The 23,779-nt window shown below is 47.9% G+C and overlaps 2 protein-coding genes and 1 long non-coding RNA gene across 4 annotated transcripts; 2 read left to right on the plus strand and 1 right to left on the minus strand.

Moving 5' to 3' along the window:
- Nucleotides 1-711: 711 nt before the first annotated feature.
- BYSL (bystin like) lies at nt 712-3,143 on the minus strand. Its single transcript, XM_065740238.1, has 6 exons — nt 2,746-3,143; nt 2,528-2,666; nt 2,105-2,238; nt 1,729-1,889; nt 1,343-1,445; nt 712-1,115 (listed from the first exon to the last, which is right to left on the minus strand). The coding sequence occupies exons 1-6, from the start codon at nt 3,138-3,140 to the stop codon at nt 767-769; spliced, it is 1,281 nt and encodes a 426-aa protein (XP_065596310.1). The 5' UTR covers nt 3,141-3,143; the 3' UTR covers nt 712-766.
- A 146-nt stretch (nt 3,144-3,289) lies between these two features.
- Nucleotides 3,290-7,413, plus strand: MED20 (mediator complex subunit 20). Of its 2 annotated transcripts, XM_065740332.1 has the most exons (3): nt 3,290-3,488; nt 4,856-5,109; nt 6,825-7,413. In XM_065740332.1, exons 1-3 carry the CDS (start codon nt 3,380-3,382, stop codon nt 7,038-7,040), a joined length of 579 nt encoding a protein of 192 aa, XP_065596404.1. In that variant the 5' UTR covers nt 3,290-3,379; the 3' UTR covers nt 7,041-7,413. The 2 variants fall into 2 exon arrangements, with proteins under 2 accessions (XP_065596404.1, XP_065596403.1); XM_065740331.1 differs by lacking the exon at nt 3,290-3,488 and having other exon boundaries at nt 4,531-5,109.
- Nucleotides 7,414-9,586: 2,173 nt separating this feature from the next.
- Nucleotides 9,587-23,147, plus strand: LOC136050988 (uncharacterized). Its single transcript, XR_010622444.1, has 3 exons — nt 9,587-9,625; nt 17,173-17,256; nt 23,053-23,147. It is a non-coding gene; the product is annotated as an uncharacterized LOC136050988 (long non-coding RNA).
- The last annotated feature ends 632 nt before the right edge of the window (nt 23,148-23,779 follow it).

The raw sequence follows: 23,779 nt of genomic DNA on the forward strand, positions 1-23,779 counted from the left end.
GTGCTTCAGGAAGCAGGGTGTGATGGGGAGCAATCAAGGGCTGCCAGCCTTGCAAGGACTGGGGCTCCTCCGGGAGCTTTCCCTCTGCTCCCAGCCCTGCTGGGCAGCTTTTGCCCATCTGCCTGGGGCTGTGCAGTGTCTGTGGGGTGACCCAGGCCAGGTGCTGGCAGCAAACCTGGAAGAACCACGTGGAACTTTTATTTCACTTAAGAGCAACAGTGGGCTCTGGGAACAATCTGGGGGCTCCAATCCTGTCCTCCCACCCTCCTCACTGCAGGAAGGAGATGCCCAACATCGCAGGGACTGCTCAATGCATAATTGGGAACGTGTCTGCTGCCAGCCAGGGCACAGGGAGGGGAGTCCCTTCGCAGCTGGGGACAGCTGCAGTGCAGTGCTGCAAGGAGCCCAGGGTTGGTGGCTTTGCCCTGCCCCCTGCTGGGGACAGGGCAAGGGGAGGGGACAGGGCAGGACAATGTGTGGATGCAGCCACAGAAAGATGTGACTGCAAGGCAGAAATGCTCTGGACTGAAGGACCCAGCTTGGACTTTATTTCCCAGAACAGAAGCAGGACACACCTTACTGCTTTCCTGGGTGCCAGGGGCGTGGGAACTGCCCTGCAACAAGCAGTGCAGGGAGCACAGCCAGGCCCTTTGAGTTACAACACCATAAGCAGCACGATCCCAGAGCTGGATGTTCCCAAACTTCTGTGTGCAGCAGCCCCCCCAAGGAGCAGGCCAGGCTGTGGCGTTTCCCTGCCTCTTCCCCCTCACTCCATGGCTGCAGGCTCATGCCCCTCCACATCCCGTGTCTTGGAGTTCACCAGCTCCCTCCGGATCTCCGCTGAGATCTGTGGGTGGCTGTGGAACTTGAGCAGCTCGAGCAGAGCCTCCTTCTGCTCTGAGGACAGGTCCTCCTTGTAGCGCTGGGCGAGAGCCAGGAAGCTCTGGTGCCACAGCACGGGCAGGGTGCGCTGGTCTGTGCGGAAGGACAAGAAATGGAACACCAGGGCATCCACCACACGGAAGGGCAGCGCATACTTCTTGTCGATGAGCAGCCGGAGGAAGATGCTGTTGGCGCCGTTGTACGGCATCTCGGCGATCTTCAGCATGGCTGCACTGCGGGGACGGAGGGAGCAGCAGGTAAAGGCAGGGCCAGCAGCAGCCAGGGGACACCCAACACAGGAATGACAGCCTTGAATCTCAGCCCTGAGCAAAGCTCCCCAGCTCTGAGCTGCTGGATGGGCCGAGGGACAGATCTGTGGCACTGGACAGATCTGTGGCACCTTCAGGTGCCCCTGAAGGAGAACTGTTCTCCCCACAGTGACTTTGCCCCACTGTGTTACCTGGAGTGCAGGACAGGGATGGAGCACTTGGTGAGGATGCTGCCGATGATGATGGCTTCCCGCAGCGTGCAGGTCCCTGACTCACACAGGGGGATGAGGATCCCTGCAGGGGGAGAAGAGTTGGGCACCACTCGTTGTCATCACAGTGGGCAGAGCTGTGGGGTGTGAGGCTCAGCCTCTGCGCACACAGGGGACATCTAACCCAAGGAAATAACAGCTCCTCTGCATTATGGACGTTTTTTCCACCCTCCTCTGCCACACTGAGGCCCCACAGCCACAACGGGAGTGGTGAGCAGAAGTAGTGTGCAACACACTGCCCTGCCAAAGCTGCTGCGCACTGCAGAAGGTTCCAATGGGAGGAGGGCAGCCCCACAGGGAGTCCCTACCTTTGAACCACGCTCCTGGCTTGAACAGAGCCTTCTTCAAAGCCATGTAGAGGTGGAAGTTGAGGCGCTTATACTCAGTGATGTCATCTCTGACCCGTGGCAACAGCACTAGGTTGTAGAACCTCTGGGCCATCCTTTCCTTCAGGTTGGATGAAAATATCCTATGAAAAGCAAATGGTGAAGTGAAGTGTGTGCTCCGTGTCTCCAGATGTGGGGACACAGGAAACCTCTCTGCCCCAAAGCACTGGGATTCCCCTCTGCTCCACCAGCACAGGGAGGGAAGAGGCAGGTGTAGGACATACAGTCGTACTTTGTACATCTTGTTCCTCTACAGAAAGCAAAAACAACAGCTCAGAGTTCACAGAGCTGGTCACACCTGGTGGCCTGGTACATCGCTGCTGCCGTCCACGTCTCCGGCTCAGTGATGTATAGGATCTGCTCCCAGTTGGACAGGGCAGGAATGATTTTAAACGCCTTGGGGAGCTTCCCACTCCTGTATTTGGACAGCACCTTCAATGAAAGCAGAGAGGGTGGGGTTTGTCTCGAGGATGCAAGCAAGCTGTTTGCTCCCTGGGCAGCTCCACTGCAAAGGGGCTGTGCTGGGTCCATGCTCAGGGTGGGACAGTACTGTGTGTGCCATGTGCATCCCCCCTCAGTGTGACAATGTGGTGGTTCATGGCATCCCTGAGAGAAGCAGCAGCAGAGCCCGCACTGCTCCCCATGGTGTGGCACAACGGCAGTACTCTGCTGGGTGCGGCACAGAGGTGCGTGCACACCGGGGGGGCTGTAGTGCCCTCACCTCTCGGATGCCTCTGTACACCTCCAGCACACGGGGGTCGAGCTGGGGCATGGGGCGGCCCGACAGCTCCGACAGCGCCGTCTGCACCTCCGTCTGCTTCTCAGTGATCTTCTCCATGATGACGTCTGCCAGCGTCCGCCTGGGGAAGAGGGTCGGTGCTGAGGAACCGCAGCTCCCCCTCCGCCCCCACCCGCACCTCCTCCCAAACCGCCCCGCACCTGAGAGGCGGAGCGCGGCTCATGAACATCTCCAGGGCCTTCTCGTCCTCGGGGTCCACCTCCACGTCCCCACCGCCGCATCGCCCGTCCCACTCCTTCGCCCGCTGCAGGGACGGCCACTCCTCGTCCTCCTCCTCCGAGTCGGGGCCGCCCGGGGCCGCGCAGCGCTGCGGGGGTCGGGCGGGCGCCCCGGGGCCGTGCTCGGCCTCCAGCTCCTCCTGCTGCCTCCGCGCCTCCCGGAGGATGCGCCGGGCCAACCGCGGCCCCACGTAACCGCCGTCCCGTTCCTCCGCATCGCTCTCCGGGTCCCTCCCGCGGCGCTGCCGAACCCGCGGGGCCGCGGCGCTCAGGATCTGTTCGTGCAGCGGCTCCGCTCCACGCGCCGCCTTCGGCATGGCGACCCCACGGCCGCGCACTGCGCATGCGCCTGCCCGCCCCTTCCGCCGCAGCTTCCGGTACCGGGCGGGACGGGCGGCGCGAGCTATGGGGGTCACTTGGTGAGGACGAGGGGGGAACGGAGCGCGGCCGTGGGGATGAGGGGAACCCCGCGCGCATCCCCGCGGCCGTCTGGAGCTGTTTCCCGCCCCGCAGCGTGACGCAGGTGCCCGTGTTGGAGGGGAAGAGCGTGCAGCAGATGGTGGAGATGCTGAGCAAGAAGCTGGAGCTGCTCGGCGCCGAGAAGCACGGCGCGTTCGGCGTGGATTGCGAGACGTACCACACGGCCGCCGCCATCAGCAGCCAAGGTGGGGGCAGCGGGGCGGCGTCCGCCGTCCGCACCGCTCCGTCGGTTGCGCCGAGCTCAGCGCTGCCGCTGAGGGCTCTCCACCCGCGGTGCCGCCCCCGAGGGCTCCTGGGGCTGAGCTGCCGGAGAGGAGCTCTGCGGACAACAAGCTGGGGGTCCCGGCCGCCAGCAGGGTTAGCAGGCTCAGAGCGGGGCCAGGGGGTGCTCCTCCCCTCTGCTCTGCCCCGGGGAGGGCACAGCTGGAGCACTGTGCCCAGTGCCGGGCTCCGCAGTAACAGGCGGACGGGAAACTGCTGGAGAGAGTCCCCAGGGGGTGCGGAGGTGGTGGGGGCACGGAGCAACCCCACGTGTCAAGATAATGGGGCCAGGCTCTGTTTGGTGGTGCCCAGTGGTGGGATGGGGAACACTGACAAACCAGAACTCGGGAAGTTCTGTCTGAATACGAGAAAGAACTTCTGAGCTGCAGCCCAACAGGTGGAAAGAAGAATAAGAAAGGCTATACAGGAACCTCAACCAGAAAAGGGAAGTCTGTGAGGGCACACCCCCCCTACACATAAGTGATGCAGGCAGGCTGGTAACAACGGACAAGGAAAACGCTGAGGGATTCAACAACTTGTTGCCTCAGTCTTCACTGGCAGACGCTCTTCATGCAGCCCTCAAGCAAATGGTTTGGAAGGGGGGGAGCTGGGGGTGCAGTGCTAGAAGCAAAGATCAGGTTTGTGACCACCTGAGGATCTTGAATGTCCCTAAGACCATGGGTGCAATTAGACGAATCCTGGAGTCCTGAGGGATTTGGCTGGCACTGGCAATTTGGCACTCAAATGATACTTGAAAAGTCATGGTAACTGCCACCCTTTTAGCCTCACCTCAGTGCCAAAAGATATCATGGAGTAGATCCTCCTGGAAGCTGTGCTGAGCCCATAAAAAGAGAGGGAGGTGTTACAGGATAACCAGCATGGCTTTCCCAAGGGCACATCCTGCCTGACCAACCTTGTCCCTTTTTATAGTGGCATAACTGCATCCGTGGACAGGGGAAGAGCCACTGATGTCACCTGTCAGGACTTCAGTAAGGCCTTTACAGAGTCCCCCACAACATCCTTCTCTCCAAATTGGGAAGGTGTGGATTTGATGGGTGGACCATTTGATGGATGAGGAACTGATTGCATGACTTTTTTCCTCTTTAAATGTTAAAAAGTAAATACTGTCTATTCACTGAACCGCTGGATAACAGCGTATGTGAATGGTGCAGGGACATCAGGATTGAGGCAGAAAGGAGGGCAAGGGAGAAACAGATGCTTCCTTCCTTAAAACACATACAAGTGCAGAGCTGTTGGTGTCACAGCCCAAATGCTGTTACTCTTATTTCAGGGCAGACAGGCAAGCTGATGTACGTGATGCACAACTCTGAGTATCCCCTGAGCTGTTTCGCTCTCTTTGAAAATGGTCCCTGCCTCATAGCAGATGCCAACTTCGATACTCTCATGGTGAAGCTGAAAGGCTTCTTCCAGAATGCCAAGGCAAACAAGATAGAGAGTCGGGGCACACGCTACCAGTACTGCGACTTCTTGGTGAAGGTGGGCACTGTTACCATGGGGCCCAGCGCCCGTGGAATATCTGTGGAGGTAAGAATCATCTTTATAGGCTATGAAATACAGCTATAGAGAAATGCCATGCTAGAGGCTAGGCTAGAAATCTGGAGTCCCCATCCCCTCTGTGTATCAGTTGTGTTCCTAGTTGCTGGCAGTTTGTACTGAGTACATTATGCATTCAGCAGGCGGAGCATTTATCTCCTTTTCACAGCAAGGTTTAGTTCAGGCAGGTACTGCCGGTCTCAGCTGCGCCTACAGAAAAGCCTGCTGTTGAAGTGTCAGTAGACAGAGGGATGCCATCCAAGCCTAAAAGCTGCTTACAGTCCTGATGCACAACGCTGGAAGTGCACTTCAGGTTAATAAACATAGCAAGGCAGGTAGAACACTTCTGCTGCTAATTTAGTGCTGATTTACTTTTTTTCCCGATCCTGTGCAGACAATGAGCAGTGCCAAGTGGAGCAGTTCCCTCCTTGCCACAGGTTTGGCTCTAAAGCTGCTCTGGCCTCATCAGAGAGCTGTGTGCTGCAGATGTCAGTGTGTGCTGACCTGGATTGCTGCACCGTGGGGAACTGTGTGGGCTCAGAGCCTCTCATCAGTTGGCTTATGCTCTCTGCTCAGCGCTGTGATTGTTGATGAGGCTCGAGAGCATCAGCTGCAGCGTGGCAGCTGCTGTCAGGTGCCTCACGGGGTGGAAGCTGGGCTGTAGCAAACCTTGAATGCTCTAGGGGGACATGCGTCTGTGCACGTGACCCTTCACGGCAGGACCTGGGATGGCATGTGGTGGTTGGCTGGATGCAAGTGTGAGTGCAAGGCTCTCAAGCTGCAGACAAGCCTTTGCAGCCCAAAAACGTCTTGGATTAACACAAGGAGCTGGACTGTGCTGGTGTGGGAAGGGTGAAGTGGAGCAGGTGAGGTTGCAGACGTGGATGTACTGGTGCCTAGCAATCTTGAAGGTAGCTCAGAATTAGGTGCTGAAAGATCTTTCAAAATCTGAGCTTATGTTTTCCTAAACACACAAATCCTATTAACTGGTCTATAATTAATAATGATGCTGCATCTATCCAGGCAGATGTTCCTAGCTAGCAGGGGCCAGATTGAGAAATGTCTTGGTTTTCCTCCATAGGAATAAACACTGTTTATTCCTATGGAGGAAATTATAATAAACACTGTGAGCACTGCTGTTGACCTGGGGTTAAAGAGAAGCCTGTTTTACCCTAAGCTTGGGTTCAGGACCAGATTTACCTGGTAGTCTGGTTGCATCTGTTTTGGTCTGGTAGTTTCTTTTCAGAGTTTCCATTAGGACATAATCTCTGATCTGGAGCTGCAAGTCCTTAAATCTCAAGGCTTTTTTCAGTACACACCTGAAAGATGTCACAGCCACACAAGCTGTTAACATACCAACTTGTGGGAAAAACTGGATTTCCACTACTGGGGATTTAATATGACCAATGAACTTACAGGGTATATGTACTTCTCTTTTTCCTCCCTTTTGAAGAGATGGCTTGCATATTCCCTGTATGTTCTGTTTGTAAGTTTGTCCATCTTTCTGCTGATGTATGCTTGATGTTCTCAAAGAGACAAGCATTGTTATCCCTCTGCAGCCACAGCACAGAGGAGCTGGTTGCTGGCTTCAACCCCTGATGCATATCTTATATTCAAAACAGTGAGGCAGAGAGAGGAACATGTGTTGTCCCCTGCATGGTTATCCCCCTGCAGTGAGCTCCAGGGCTGTGTTTTTCTGTTGCCAGGTGGAGTACTGCCCCTGTGTGATAGCCAATGACTGCTGGAACCTGCTGATGGAATTCATGCAGAGCTTCATGGGGAGCCACACTCCCAGCATCCCATCTGTGTTTGGCACCAAGCACGACAGCATCTACAGTCCTGCAGACACAATGGTTCAGTACATGGAGCTGTTCAACAAGATCCGCAAGCAGCAGCAGGTGCCTGTAGCAGGAATCAGATGAAAGGACTCCTGGAGCTCTGTGCAGAGCGGCTGCATCCATTTCTCTGTGCATTGGGAGTCCATCCAGAACCTGGCACTGGAGACATCCCAAGGTTTTTTGCCCTTCCAAATCTCTGCACCATTTGAAAGCAAAGGTTTTGAATGCCACGAGCGTTTTGTGTCTTCCTCTTTTTTTCTTCTCTGAGTGTCTGCACTCAGGCCCGTGGCTCTGACAGTTCTCAGTGCAGTGCTTCATGCAGGGGATCACTGTTTGTTGGCAGAAGAATCCCAGCTGTATCATTGAATGCGAACAGTTCAGAGAAAGGATTTATATATATATATAATTGTATATTTGTGTGAAAATGTTATTTTTCATCAAAATAAAAAGTGGTATTTTTGTGAAAAGTCAGAGTCTTAGTGCACAGTGAGTGTTGTTCTGCTTTGTAATGTTTATTTACAGCTTTTGCAATATCCTGTTGCATGGAGATGATTCTTTAGCAGAGTTCTGTCTTTGATTTTCATGAGCTTTATACCCCCATAGCAAACTAATTTCCCTGTCACGAAATCTACAGGAATTCTTGCATTCCTGTTATGGGTATGGTCGTAGTATTAAAATCTTCCATCTCTCAGTTGGAGCCCAGTGCTAAATAAGTAAATAAGTGTGGCAGGAGCCCTCTCATGCATTGGAAGAGAATACCAACTGCTTTATCTAATTGTTTGAAAGGTCTGTAATAAATGCCCCATCCCTGAACACCATTCCTCTCTGGAGAAAACCTGGTGACATCAGCAGATTTACTGGAGTAAGAAGGATATGGGGAATGAGAGCCAAAAATTTAGGAGGCTTAAGTGTACAATATCACTTGAATATTTTTCAGTGATGATTTATCTTTTATGGCAGAGAAATCAGATCCCTTTTGAGCTATTTGTCCCCTTGGTTTTACATATTCAGCATCTGTCTGTCTTCTTCTGCGGATTTTCCCTCTCTTCCCCCTGCTCTGCTCCCTGCCTGGTCTCAGAAGAAGCACAACATCCTCATTCAGCCACCAACCTCTGTCATGATCTTCCCTCATAGTTCCTGGGGAGGCTTGGCTTAGGGTTCCAGCTCTGCAGCCAGTGTCCTGGACAAAAAGAATGGGTGTAGGGAAGGTGTAAAGGGATTTGCAAAGGGAACAATGGGTTCCTGGTGAAGAAGCATTGTGTGTCCTGCTATCAAAAGATATTTTTGGTTACTTACCAATGCGTGGGTTTTGAAGATACTGAAGAGGAAGGAGAACAGAAAGAGTTCTTCTCCCAAATAGATTTTTTTTCCACCTGAAACAGTAAGCAGCAAAGGAACTACTTTTTACTTGATTTGCTGACTGGTGGAGAACTAATTACTTATCAATGGCTTCTTTTTTATTATCATTTGTACCTGTAAACCTAATTAACTCTTAAAGGGTCTAGAGCTTTCAGTGTAGGCATTTAATAAATTTAATCAGCACCGGGTCTAGAAAGAGCTGGTTGATAAACAGCAATGAATAGCGTAACGCACCGTAAGTGCATGAGAAATTCCAACGTGCTGAATGTGCTGAGTTCCTGCAGCTCTCAGTTCAAGTTTGTGACTATGTGTGCTGACTCCACTGGGACTATTAGTTTTCAAGTGATGGTTAGAGAATCTGACCTAAGTGTGGCTGTGAAATCAAACTGGTATTTGTATGGACAGTTATTTCAGCGTTGTTTTACTTTTCAAATCTTAAGGTTTAAAAAAGTATTTCCTTTTAATGACCAGATTAGTCATGCTGGACATTGCTAATGCTTTACTAATTCCTGAAATACGGCTTTAAAAATATAAAATGTGTGCTGGAATCTCTGGGGACTCCTGTGCTCTTATTAATACGTTGTACCGTTCCCAGAGTAATAAAACAGGACTCCTTGAGCTACACTCTGCCTTCAGTTACACCATTACAGCCACTGACGTCAGCAGGCTTCCACGCATGTAAGGATGGATAGGATTTCGCCCTTTATGCCTTAGCAAAAATGTCCACTGCTGTAAGTACATTCCATAAACCAGGGGATCAGCTGTCCCAGGTGAGGGGCTGCTTTAAGAGTCCCACGCAGGTACCTTTAAGAGTCCCTTTGTCTCCGCACCATCCTTATTTACCCCCCTGCATCTCAACCAAACTTCAGCCCGGGATTCACAAAGCCCGCTACGTCACCGCCCGGGGCCGGGCCCGGCCGCTCCCCGCCCCTCAGCGCGGCCGTCTCCGCTCAGCCGCGAGCTGCGCAGGCGCTCCCCCTAGCGGCTGCGCAAAGCTCTTAAGCTCCGTCAGAGCTCCCTCTACCCCGGCGCTAGCTACGCAAACAGCGTCCACCTGTGCGCCTGCCGCGCCGTTAGCGCCAGGGACGGCGCCGCGCTCCGCTACCCCGCGCAGCTACGGAATTGGCGTAGGCGGCGGCGGTGAATGGGGAGAGAAGCGAGGGGCGGGGCGAGTCCGCTGTGTGGCGCTCTCTTTGGCCAATAGCGGGGCGGGGCGGGGCGCGGCGGGCGGCCAATGGGCGGGGAGAGGGCGGGGCCGGCGGCGTTGGGGTGTCTCACGCTGGTGACAGCTCGCGCGTGCGATGATGGCGGTAAATAAAGGGAGCGGGGGGGTCAGCCCCTTCTTCTCCCCCCCTCCCCCCCATGGGACGTGTGGGAGGGGGCCTCCTCCTGCATCCACCTTAGAGGGGGGCTGGGTTGAGCGGTCCCACAGCGGCGGGTGCATCTCTGTGAGGGGGGCACTTGTGAGGAAGGGCAGGGGGCGCGGGGGCTCCGGGGAGGCCCGGCCCGGGGGGACCGCGCCGCCGTCTTTATGTGCGGGCGGGAGCCCCGCGCGGCCCCAACTTTCCCTTTGTTGCGGAGCGGTGCCGTCCGCCGGGCGGTGCGGGGCAGCGCGGCCGTTTTAAGGCCGGGGAGGGGGAGGGGGAGGGGGAGCGGGAGCAACGGCGCTTCTCGTGGGAGATCGAAACCCCGCGGGCACCGGGAGCTTCGGGCGGGCGCTGAACCGCGGGGTCGGGGCGGCGCCGAACTCGGGGGCCGTTCAGCCCCGGGGTGGGGGGGGGGGGGGACGCGATCCTCGCGGGGCTGCTGCTGCCCGACGGAGGTCGGACGGGTCGGTACGAAGCGGGGATGTCCCGGCAGCGCGCGGTGCGGGGTTGGCCGCTCTGGCGGGAGCGGAGTGCGGGTATTTGGGGCACGCAGACACGGCGCTGCAGACGCTTGTTTTGGTCTCGTCCTTTTTCCCGCTGATATCAGAGGCTTCACGTGGGAAAGTGGCGGTCTTTCAGGGCTGGAACCGCCTCTCCTCTTGTGCAAGTTCTGTTTGTTCCCGATAGACGTTCTTTATCCAGCAGTACCGCACACGTGGTGCTTTACGGAGCGTCGCAGCAGTGAGTGGGATTCAGGGCTTTATTCAGCTGTTGGGCGCCCGAAGGTCATTGCTATGAGTTACAGGTCGTTGCAGCAGTTGCAGAGGTGCAGCTGATGTGGAGTGGAGCCGGTTGAGACACCGGGACGATCCCCGCGTGCTGCGGCCGCGGAGCGGAGCGGCGTTGGTTGGAGCGCTGCAGATGTGAGCTCCGAGCTCCGGCTGTGCACGGCATTGAGGGGAATGCTGCTGGAGTAACAAAGTCCCGCTCAGCTCGGGGCACCTCTGCGCTCAGGATGTTGAAGTGTGCAGCACGGTTTCCTGCTTGCAGCACATCATCATTTTTCATTTGGGGTTTGCCTGCTTGTAGTTCTACACCGTCCACATCAGGCTGCTCACTTAGTTTTTGTTCTTGCTGAAATGCACGTGATAATCAGTTTCTTCAAATGGTTGTCGTTTGGTTCTCAGCACTTACAAACAAGCTACAAGAAGTAGTTCTCTGGTGGCGAAAGCAGTCTGTGTTACACAATCCATCTGCTAAGGTCTTTTAATCAGCCTCAGTTTTGTTTTGTTTTTATATTGTCCTGTTCTCCCTCCCTCTTTGTCTTCCCCCCACACCTCTGATATCCATTTCTGCACTGAAATTTCTTAGGACTTCTGCTAGGATTTGTGAAGTGAAGCTTAGTTATGTTCCCACCAGGAATATATACATAACAGTTAGAGGAGGTTAACTGGTAGATTCAGATCAGTGGGAAATGGAACTGCTTGAAAATTCAGCTTCTCTCATGCAATACATGTGCATGTGAATTCTTTCACATGCGTTTTTGGTTTGAGGAAGTTTATGAAGGCTTCTGAAGCTGTCCTCAGTTCTGAGTCAAAACAGAACTCAAGGCTTCTGTCTTCAAGTTGCTCGTTAGAAAGGAACAGAGATGCTATGATTGGTGGTTTGAAAACTTTGCCTGTAATGCTGTACAGTGACTGAGATTAAATGGGAGAAAAAGGTACTGTAGCAGTAATGTATTAGCTCTGTAGTAACAGGCAGCTTTGTGCTGTGAAGGACTGTCTGCCTGACAGCTGAGCACTGAGAGTAAGTTTGGTATGACAGTCCTCTGGTGAATGAGTGCAGAACTTCTGCTGCAGCGGTGTCATGGTTCTTACCTCGAGTATTTCATCGAGGCTTTGGATTGGGGTTTTGTGGGTTATTTGTTTTTTTTCCCTCTGTGGGGAGTGAAACCTCCAGAGCTGCTCTTGTCTCAGCAGCACATTGTTAATTGCGCTGTGTAAAAGCTCTCCACCTTCCCTGAGCACTTCAGCACAATGAGCAGATGCTGCACTGGGCATCAGGAACCCCCACCACTCTCTTCAGCAGAAGGCCATTCTTGTTAGCATGAAGCCCTTAATGAAAATTGCTCTGGACCATGTGAGCTGCACCGAGCAATTTATAAGTATATATATAAAAATAAGTGTGTACATGTATACACACTTAAATCAGAAACTAGTATATTCCTAACATCTAATGTATAAATAAGAACATGCTGGTTGTTTCTTCCTGCTCATGTACACTGCTGCTGATGCTTTCCACTTCTGAGATCAAAGATGGCTCTGGTGATGCTGCTGAGCCGTACACAGCTTTGCCAGCTGCTGAGTTATGGCCCCGGCATGCAGACATCAGCACGCAGCGTCCCAGGCTGCCCAAACAGCCCTTTAACCAAGGAGCAAGGGAGAGGAGGCAGAAACCAATGTGGAGTTCTGAAAATGTCATCAGGAAGTAATTCCTCCTTGGTCTAAAACAAGTTTGTGGTACGCCTGCAGTGAGCAATCCCCATCAGCGTGCTGAGCACAATGCAAATTAAAACGCTCTTTATTACACTGTTTTCTGCTGCTTTTGAAGGATCTCTCCCTCCCCCCATACTGTTGCAAAGTGATTTAGTATCATAGGTAGAAACAAAGAAAACTTGACTGCTTTGTGCTAAATGTTGTTAATTAGCTTTCTGTTACATGACAGTAATGAGCAGATGTTAACTGTTACACCTCCAATGCGCGACAAAGATCAGTTTGAAATCTCTGAGGAAGGGCTGGCAGACTTGTTGGGGAGCACCTTGGATGGAAGGGATACTTAGAAGGAAGCTCACAATGCAAGTATACCTCTCATCTGGCAGCTCCGTGCTGTCCTTTTCAGAACCTCACTGAGAAAGCAGCAGCAGAGCACAGGCAGCAGGTTGAGCGTCTGAGGCTCTTTCCTCCCCAGTGCATGCCTGCTCGCTGTGTCTCACTGTGGTGCTGTGTAGTTCAGACACGTTTTCAGGGGAAGAATACTGAAATATGAGGACATGAGGGCTCAAAGCTGGGATGAGTGCATTTGAAATGTATCTTGTGTAACACGTTGGATATGACAAATGTGTGGTTACAATACAGAGATGTATTTTGATGTTTTCTAATTGAAATACAAAAGGCTGCTTTAACTAAGGAAAAAAAAAGCAGATCTTCAGATACAGGAATTCCTATGGACAACTGAAACTGCTAAATAACACGCTCCATCTTGGTCTTCAAAAGTTGTATTTATTATAGTACACCTCAGTGTGTAGTATATATCACAAAACCTTTTACACCGCAGCCTCTAACCAAGTGTACTGGAAAGGAACTTTCTTTTTTCCCCTCTGTTTGAACCCAGTGGTGGCTTTGAAAGAGCCAATTTAATGGAGAAAAGCTTTAGTGCAGTGATTTTCTTTTCAGTCTTTTCAGTCAAACCGTGGAAGATCACGCCAAGAGTTATGGGCCGCAGCTGTGTTCTTCCATTGAGACCTTCTATAGGACATCAGCTGAGCTGATTAAGAAATGGTAACCACAGTTATGTTCCCTTATTCACTCTGAAATGCAAATCTGTCCACTTGATTGAGAAGCATTGCCTTGCAAACATATTTTCCCATTTGCTTTCAGTTGGTGGCTTAGATTTGATTAAGAAATAGTGTCCTGTAATTACATTCTGTCTCTCATGCTCTGAAAAGCCTCTGAAGACAATCTGAAGTTTTGAACTTTAAATGGAAGTGGTGAAGAAGAGGGATCTTTGCAGCTTGTCTAGATGGGAATGCAGATGGAGTAATACATGGCTTTTAGCTAGAAGTACTACAATGGTATCTTAAGAAGGTCAGTCAATGCTGGCTTGTATTTCTGCGCTGCTGCTTTGTTCCCCAGTTTCCTGGAAGAGAGCAGTAGCTCTAAGCTTGGCTCCGTTCAAATAATTCATGACACGTGTTCTTTCCTTTTATTCCAATAGCAAAACTGGATTTTTGATGAAATCCTTTCCTTCCTGTGGTGTGGTAGGACCAGGCTTGTCTCTCGCCTGGTGCTAAAGCTAACTTCGACAACTAATTTTAGCATTTCACCTGATGTTGCATGTTAAATGCATTCTGCCGAATAACGAGTGCCTTGTGTGTGGGGAGAGGCACACAGATTTGTGGCTGACTTCTAACTCGAGTGTTGTCTGTGTAAATATTGAGCTGCAGTCTATCAGAACAAGTAATTTGTTCCTATATTGCACTTCAGTTCTGGTGTGAATGCTTTTTTCCTCCGTCTGTGTGCAGATGTGTAGCTCCATCACATGAGGGCCTTGTGGCTTTTTTTAGGCTAATTAGGGGTTTGCTTTTATATTAACTGTGTGGGTTTTGTTGCTTGTTTTTGTAGTTGGCAGTAGGTGGTGAATTTTCTGGGTCGTGGTTCCAAGCATTGATTGGAAAAGCCCACATGAGTTGAAGCACATGTCTGCAGGTGTGCTGGTGGAGCTGGGCAGTGGGAAGCTGCACCTTCTGATGCAGGGATGGTGGCTGGCTTGGGATGAGGGTTCTGATAATGAATTAACTGAAGCTTGGATTGTCTGCTCCTGAAAGAAAAAAGAACATCTCATCACATGATCGAAGGGGATCTATGTCAGTGGTTGGCTTTGTGCAGGGAACCTGGGGGGCTGTGCTGTCTGTAGCCCATCAGTGTGTGCATGCACCGTCTGATTGCAGCGTTACCCTCCTGCAGGAGCAATGCCTTCAGCTTTTCCTCCCGGTGACCTTCGTAGTAGTTACCAGGTCACTTCCTTTTGGTTTCATAGGGAAACTTTCCCTCCTCACTGCCCCTTCCCCTGCTGCTATCTAGGAAATGCAGAAGGCAAAAGCACAGTGGTAAGGCAGCTCGAGGTACCGAGCTGTCTGTCACCTGTGCCAATTAAGTGGAAGTCATCACTAAATGTCAGACCAGGCACACGGGAAGACGGCTGCTGACCTTCCTCACCGTGTGGGCAGCAGGAGGAGGTCTGGTAGCGTGGCCCTGCGCAGGTTGTGGCCGACTCAGCACTGCTGCCCTGCCTTACTGGTGTGCAGGGACACTGCTGAATGGTGGCACAGAGGTGTTGTATGTGGAATGTTTTGTGTACAAATAAGCCCCGCTTAAATACACACTTGATGTCTTCAGCGGGGAAGAATTGTGAGCTTGTTGCTGCATGTGAGCCCTTCGCTTTCAGACTCTGTAGAATCGGCCGTGTCTTCTGCAGCTTGAGAAATGTGCTGGGAACAAAAGCGCTGTGCTGAGCACAAAGGAGCAGCTCGCTCTGGATAGCTGCTTCTCTCCAAAGAGAACAAAGTTTTGAATTTTTTGTCTGGTTTGGTTTTGTTGTGTTGTTTTCTTCTTACACAAACATGTTAAAAATGTGTTTTAACTGGGGAGGGGGGGAAGTGCAGTGTGAATTATTTCAGTGAAAATAAATCCATGTATAACTCTGCTGTTCTTTTAACAAACTACCCAAAGAAATCAGACTAGCCAACTGTTTGTGCACAGGGGTTGGGAGAAAGAGCCCTCAGCTTGGATTTAATGATGTTTAATCATTCTTTCAAAAATACAAAGGACGTACTAAAAGCTGTTCAGTTAAGCTTTGGAGAACTAATAGCTGTAACTCAGATTCAGAAGTGATTTAGTTCCAGAGGTAAGTCTATAATCCTACCAGCCATGAGTTAATCTGTCATCAGACTAAAGCTTGAAGCAAATCTATTTAACTAAGAATAGTTAATTCACCTGAATGTGAGCCACGAGGAGGATCCGTCTCCCAGACATGACTTTGTTTTTGAGAAAAAGTATGTTCATGACAGGGGATGTCAACAGCTGGTGTTTGTCAAAGGTAGATAGAAAAATTCCATTTGGATTTTGTGCTGTGCAGTCTCAGAACATTTCTGGTTCCTTTTGGATACTGCAGAACTGAGGGAGTCCCTGAATATGAGAAATGGTTTCCTGGTTATTGTGAGGTTGAAAGGTTCTAGGAACAGCTTTATGAGACGGTGATATCCAAATCCACCTCTCCCTTTTTCCTTTTCTCGTTCTTTCATTGTTTCATCTCATAATAGATTGATACGATGACATCTGTCCTCTGAGTAAGATAATTTATTAAAATAACAGATGCTATTGAATTGGGCCTCAGCTGATCTTAAATTCTGTCGGCAGATTAGCAGTCTAATAGTTTGCAAATCAGGTTCCTGTTCCCTTGTTCTGCCATGGGAGAACAGTGGCACTGCTCCTCAGACATTGCCCACCACCCATAGGCAAGGGCTTCAGCCAGGGCAAGACTGCTAACACCCAAAGAGCACAATCCCATCAGGAATGTGACAAAAAGGTTGAAACCCTTTGTTATTTTTGTCTTGTTTTAATCTCCATTTTTCAAATATCTCGAAGATGCCTTTTGCGCTTGGAGCCTCACAAATGTGGCTGCAGAATACTGTACTGTACTTCTATTTAATGCTATTTGCCTATTCATTACAGCCGTGGAGATAATAAGCCACAGCCTGCTGGGGTTGTCTGGTTCTTTATTGCTTCAGTAGATGGCACTGACATGTTCATTTGACTGATTGCTTTCTGTGTTGTATCAGCTGCAATGTTGTTTTAGATTAGTTAATAGTCTGTCTAAGATTTTGCCAAGAAGAATATGAATTGAAACTGGGGAGGAAGAACAGTGGAGGGACTACCCATAACTTACCAAGTATTCATTCCCCAGCATAATCTGTCTTTGTGTCTACCACAAAGAGATTCTCGAAGAGACTGTTAGCCTGCTTCTGAATGCGAGGGCTGTTCAATTGATCTCTGCTGCAGCCATCGGGTTCATGTGTGAGCAGTGCCAAGAGAATTCTCTGATGTGCTGCAGCTGTAAAACTTTGTCTTGTACCTGTGAAACAGCACTTCGGGTCTGTTTTGCTTTGTTGAAATTGCATGTGTTTTGCTACCAACAATTGTCAGGCTTTGCGACAGATCAGGGGAACATAGTGAGATGCATAGGTCGAAGTGCAGCCTGTTCTGACCTTGTTAATAAAGCTTTTTGCCAGAGGTGGAAAATCCTTTGATTTTGCTGATGTTATTGTGAAGGTGGGTAGAAATTGGGTAGAATTTTCCCTATAAAAGGTTGAAGTATTTTCAATATGTAATGTCTGAACTATTATTATCAACCTCAGCTCTGAATGTATTGTTTACATCAGAGCAGGACAAGTGGGATATACACTGGATATGAAAAACAATGTATTAAGATTATGGTCAAAATAAATAGTGGCTTCTACATTCTAAGAATGAACAAAATAAAACAGAACAGCTTTCTTGGCTGTGCCGTAGTGGGCTGTGATGAAAAAGTGGGGAAAGCAGGCACATGAGAGAATGTGTTCCTGCTTTGTTAGGCCACATTGAAATATAGCATAGCTTGTTTTTTTTTAACTTGGACCTTGTTATTCTTAATGTGCCTTGTTCTCTCGTGGACAGGACCTGCCCTGTGGATACCTAAGCATGTACTCTGTCTGTCTGAGCAGCATTACTGAACACCCGTCCTTGCCGAACTGGTCAGTGGTAAGTGAAAGGAAGCAGGAGATGTCAGTTCTCCTATGAGTCCCCACCATTTGGGGGTGGTGGAGAGTCAGAACTGTAGTCTGAATGTCCAAATAATGAAAATCCATGTAGCTTTCACTTGGCAACAGTACTGCTAATTTTACATCAGTTAAAGCTCTATTTTGTGTTGTTTGGAGTATTTTTCCCCCAGTTTTTATTTATTCTGTTTTTTACAGGAGTGATGTTCAGTACCAAACTTTAAACTGCTCTGGCATGCCACTCTGATGTTGTCAACAATTAAGGAAATTGAATTAACTGCAAATTCATAGATTCTATGAAGCTGATTGCTTGGCTCATAAAGTGAAATTATTTTATACTGGGCAGATAGCATATACTTTGAGTGTTCTAATGCTAAACATTTTTTCATGTTTTATTCTGATAATTCAGACTGTGTGATTGCTTCAGGTTAATACAGATGTAACAACCAATGGAATTAGTGGGTTGAGTCTTTCCTTTGTTGATTGTTTCACTAGGACTAGAGGAAATACTGTGAATAGTTTTAATGCAGAGCACCTCTTCTATACCGTGTACCTCTCATGTTTCCCAGCCTGTTAACACTTCAAAAAGCCAAACCAAAAGTAAAACCTGTGCAAAGAAAAGGGGAAGGAGGGGTTTTATGTGCTTCAATAAACAAAGAAAGATGGACTTCCAGAAAGCCACAAACTAAGAAGTGTATAGCATTTTGATGATGCTTTTTAACATCCACAGATGTTCTATAGAAAGTTCCCAGGCCTTCATAAAGCTGTAGGCTGTGTATTTTTTCTTTCTGTTTGGTTTAAGGTGACAGTAAAGAAGAAATAGCTATCTTAAGCCTGAGTTCAAAAGGTGATCTTACCGTTGGAAATAGGAGGGGTGCTTGGGGCATTCCCTGCTATTGTAGTCACCTCTTGTGCTTGGACACAAAGCGGTGCGAGTTTGGCTTAATAAGGATATTTTTATTTCATTATTTAATATTTTCTTTTAAATAGCAATCTTTAAAATATTTTAAACTTCTAAAGTTTTCACACTTCAGCTTGTCTAGCTGGGGAATTTAAACAGCAGCCTAACTTGCCTAGTTCCTAAGGAGGACTCTATTAAATGTTTTGGGAACTGAAGAAATTAATCTTCTCTTTGGCTTCTTGTGATAATTTTTAAACCATAAATTGCCAGTTATGTGTCTAGTAAATGCCAAACTGTATTCAGTTTAAGGGGATCTTCATTAGGAAGGAATGTAGTTAGAAGATACACACAGTTGTAGACTTTGTTGGTTCCCCAACAAGATGGGTTACTGGTCTTTGAGGACAGTCAGTGTACAGTCTTTTGTTTTAGTTATTAGCTTCTTCTAGGCAAAGAGAGAGAGTTTTTCTAAGATTTGTCAGCTAGCGTTCCTGGTAAAGGCAGTTTGTATCTGCAGCAGTGTTCTGTATGTAAAGCAGCTCACAGCAAAGGAGAGGTGTGAGGCTCTTGTATCTGAGCAGGGCGTTGCCTTGCTTTAGGAGCAGAGCCTGGGGGGGATTGTACTTGCTTTTCACTCTTGGTCAACATACATATGCTAAGAGCACTTCAGTCTATATGGGACTGTAGGTTTAAGAATGTCAGTCATGCATTCATAATCTGGGAGCCATTAATACTTTTCTTGAAATACTCAAAATTCTGGAATTTTGGGGGAAAAAGGAATGTTTTCTCATCATTGCTCCTTTCTTGGGGAATCTCTGAGTGCTGAATGGAACACAGCTTTAACAACTCCTGTGATGAACTTGGTGATTAAGTGAGATAGTACCTGTATGTGTTGTGTGTATTCTACAGGTGTTGGGTGACAGGAGCTGTGCCCATTGTGCTTATGGGGCCTTCATGTCCCTGGTTTGTAGGCTTTGAGATATGTGCATCTGCTAGCTGATGCAAAGTGTGAAGCATGTGGGTGTCTTCTGGGCCAGTTATCCCCAAGTGCAAGGTGAGCTTTGGGGCAAAAGAAGTGTGACTGATTAGGGGCACGTTGGAGCCTGCAAGCCTTGTTCGTTTTCTTTTGGAGTAAGAAACATTAGAAGCAGAGTGCACAGTGCATTGTGGAGTCTGTGCTTTTCATGGTATGTTTAACAGCAGGTATGGACCAGCATCCACCAGCCTGAGCTTCCTAAGGCCTGCAGAAATCACATTTACTCCCACTGAGGATGCCAAGGCAGGACATTGAATCTGTGCAGTCCCCATAGTACTGAGTATTTTGTGGTATTTTCATTGCAAAGAGGGGAAAAAAAAAAAACAACAAAACTGAAAACTGGTTCCCAAGATTCTGGATTGTAGCATGCAGAAAGTGAGAATGCTCCTGTCAGAGCTGGTCTGAGCCTTCCCTTGCCTGTCTGACTCTTAAGTTGCCTTTTATTCATGTACTCACTGTAGCTGTTCTTTGCGTGTCCCTCCTGTTCAGAGAAACGCTGTGTACATAAGCTACATGTTCCTAGTGCTTTACTTTTTTGTGTGGTTGTGTTCATTTGCCTGTAACTAACTTTAGTGTGTCATCTTGGCTGGAGAGAGGCAGCTATTGTAGGATATGAAGCTGACAATTTTAAATAAATAGTGTTTTCTGTATAACTGGAAAAAAAAAAAAAAAGACATTGACTATTTTCAGTGACACAGCATTGCTTCTGATATTGGGAGTCAGCATCCTGGAACAGGATGCATTGCTTTTGAAGCAGCCCTCTCACATGGATGACTCTTGCCTGCTGAAGAATGGGGCTGTCTTGAGCAGGAAATTTTTGTCATCATCTTCTGAACAGCTCAGATTACATGTTTTCATTAGACATCTGGTTGGATAATTGGTTCCTCACAAGTGGGTAGGTTAAAATAATCAGAGGAATAAAGTTTTTCAGTAGTTGCATGCAATTTTTAGCTATCCATTCTCCCTGCTGTCTTCTTATTTGCATTTTTGAGTTTTTGCAGCAGGCTTTAAGTTCTGCACTAAAGCTGTGTGTAGGAAGCTGTTTGAAGGCAGGGGTGACTGGAAGTTCCTTGCTTTTTTGGACCCAAGATTTTAAAATCAATTTGACCAAATGCAGCATATTTGTGTAGGATACATAGGTTTGATGGAAACTGAAAGCAGCTTGGGATGCTTTACCGAAAGTGCTTTAAAATCAAATTTGAATCACATAAAGGGGAAGGTGGTTTACCAAATGTGGTACTTACCCCCATGGACTGGTGAGATACTACTGTGTTTCACTTCTGCCCTTCCCAGGAAAGGGATGAATGAAGTATTGTAGAGCTTGAGCTTCTCACCTGTCTTTTAAAGATGATTTCCAGTCTGCAGCAAAGGATTTGGTGTTGGTGTTCCAAGCTGCTATGTTTTCTTGATCCTACCCTTGGACAAATGGATGCTATGTCTACTTTCCACAGCTAAGCACCTCACGTCTTTCCTGAAGCAAAACCTTTTCTGTTCCATGAACATTTATGTAGAAAACGAAAGTAGCTAACGTCAACAGATCTGCACAGATGTCTTGCATCAGTTTCCAAATGTGTAACAATGGTACAAAGGAACATAAAGCAATGTGTTTTATCTTACCACTTTTTTAGTGTTTAAAATTGGTTTTGCTGCATTTGATTCTTGAAGTTTTTATAGGATCTTGCCATAAGTTTTCCCAGGATTGAGCCACACAGGTAAAGAAAACACAGCTTGACTTTGTGCTGGAAGTCGTTTGCAGAGTAAGAATTTTTCAGACTATCTATAGAACATTCCTGGTGGGCCAGGAAGAGATGGTTGGTTATATACAATTCAGTTCTTCCTCCAATTCTTCCTCCTGTCCTCCCCTTTTTCCCCATCCCTTATCTGGAGAAGAAAGGGTTCAAGTAGGATAACTAGATAGCATTACTTAAAATTAGATTTACTTTGATGTGATGGAAGAAATTGTAAAATCAAGAAATAAACCCAGTGTACTGAAGGTTTTGTGGTTGTAGTGACCTTAAAAGTCTCCATTATTAACCTGGTTACTCATTGCTCATCCTAGAAGGTTGCATCAACCTTGGAAACTTGGGTTCAGTGGTTACAGTTGGAAGCATTCAAGACACTGCAATATTCTGAGGCTTTTCCCCACACCTTGGGGAACCAGGCACTCATCTTCCTGTTTTTCTGAAATCATAGCTTTTTAATTTCTCCTGCTAGTGTGTTTTCTTTATTCTCTCTGACAGGTTGTAGCAAACAAATTGTTTACCTACATAAAGCAGAGGAAAAAATTTAGTCCTTAATTTGCCCTTAATTGTCTGTGTGCCTCTCCCTGACGTACTCAGTGGCTCGTTGGCATGTTGGCAAGGCTCACCCTTCAGACACTCTGCCTGCTGCTAGCACGTGTTGCATGACACTACAGAGCCAATTTTATTTTATTTTTTTCTTTCATCGAAGAGGTCAAAGAAAAAAGGAGTCAGTTGCATGCATCTATAATAGGAGGAAAAAATGCTGAACCAAGGAGCGTGGCAGAGGCTTATCTCACACAGCAGCCAGGTGCGCGCACTGCTAGCCCTGGGTGGATGCTGGGGCAGCCTGGTGCCCCTTGGAGCTTTGGTGTTAAACCTATGCTGATAAAAAGCCAGAGACGTTCTTTGGGGGCTGTCTTAGCAGAGGAAGCTGTAAAGATGTGTAAGTCATTTGGGCTATGTCAGCAGCATGCATTGCCAGCTTACAGGGAAGCCTGGTGTATGTGCTATTAGTTCACAGGGCTGAGGGTTCTAAGAGAAGCATCCTTTGATGCCTAAAAAGAAGCAGGTGGGGAATATCACATGCAACATGAAAGGTGTTTTTGTCCTGAGAGTAACTGAATTAAGGTGCTGCAAAGCTGCTTTGTTAACTGAACAAAGTTGTTAAAATATCTGTCCTTTTCAAACAAGAAATCTTGCTGGCCCACACAGGAAAAGCAAAAGCCATTGACAAAAGATTGTAATTCATATACTGACAGCCTCCTTCATTGTTAAACACGGTTCTTTAATGCACTGTATCTAGTGTGTGATTGATTTCCTTGTAGCCTGTTAGCCAGATGAAACTAGCAACGTATCTTTTTTTTATTTTTTATTTTATTGGAAATTGAGAATAAATGCAGTGCTGTTTGAAAATATTGGGTCCTGAGACCTTGCAGAGCTGGTGAGTGGCTGTGCTTGGTGTCTGCTTAATCAGTCTATAGAAAACAGCATTCAGAAAAAGCCCATCTTTTCTTTCCTGGTACAAAAACTGGATATGCTGGTGAGACTCAAGGGTTAAATTCCCAACACTGTCGCATATGGCAGTGAGCAGAATCACAGATGTTGATGATACAACATAATTAGTATTCTTTTATGTAAATGAAGGCTGTCAATGTTACCATAGTGTCTATACTCTTTCAAGCTGGAATCTACTCGATGCCACTTGGTCTCTCCAAGACTAGACAGGATTATTCCACAATTTTATATCGAGCCTTGAGCGGAAAAATAAAGAAGAAAAGGGAAAGGAGAGAAGAAGGGGAGAGAAAGGTGAGAAGGAATGCCTCCAACTTGGAAGGAGGAGACCGAAGCTGTCCTTTTGTTTACTGTAGGATTTCCAAAAGTGTCTTTGCAGGTCCTAGCATTTGTGAGAGAATGAACACAGTCCAAGTGAGAGGTGTAGCCAATCTCTGAGCTGCTTTGGAGAACAGTTAAAATGGTTCTGATACTGCAGAATCACCGCATTGAAATGAATTCTGAAGTGGCTGCTTGTGCTCTCATCTGAAGTAGAGGGGAGTTAAAGAATAAAAAACCTTTGTGGTACATAGATTTATTTTTCTTTAACAGATTTCATCTTTAGAGGCAGCATCACTGGAAAAAGACTGCAATTGAGATAGATTTGCATCATTTTAGGATCACAAAAATAAGTTGCCTTAGCCTGATCAGAGAGGTTTTCTATACACCATTCACAGGCAATTGTTAAATATTTATTTTACAGTTTTCAGAAAGTATGCTGTTTCCTTCATTATATTAAACCCTGTCCCTCCAAAAGTGATTTTTTTTTAAACTAAGCATTCTCTCTGCCAGATCTGACACCATCTGTGACATCTGTAACCACCTTGTGTGTGTTACTGCTGTCCCTCCTCTCAGTACTGTGCATTGCATTGCAGTTCTGTAGCCACAGAGGCATAGGCAAGCTAATTTAGTCTCTCTTGGATTATTACAACAGATACTTTTTTTTTTCCCCAATCTTTTTTGCCTTTGGCAAACTGCAGGGTTTTCCAATTCTTCTTTTCTGTGTAGTTCTTATTTTGTTGCAGTTCACACTTGAAAACCATTCATCACTTTTTTTTTGGGTTTGTTTGGAAAGTCACCCAGAAATGAAATTTAATTCAGGACAGATTTCCTCCTCTCCTCCCTACTTTCACAAAGTTACCGAAGCAGACAGAATTGAAATGTTCACAGGAGGTACACGTTTTTGCTCCATTTTTTTTTTTTGTGCAGGTTTCTCCTCTGCCATATGTTGGGTCACCCACTACAAAAGACTTATGAGGAAGAGGCTACATATGATCAG

The sequence above is a fragment of the Cyrtonyx montezumae genome, unplaced genomic scaffold, assembly GCF_038088225.1.
Source record: "Cyrtonyx montezumae isolate F1298 unplaced genomic scaffold, pur_monq_1.0 scaffold_26, whole genome shotgun sequence".
Classification (NCBI taxonomy): Eukaryota; Metazoa; Chordata; class Aves; order Galliformes; family Odontophoridae; genus Cyrtonyx; species Cyrtonyx montezumae.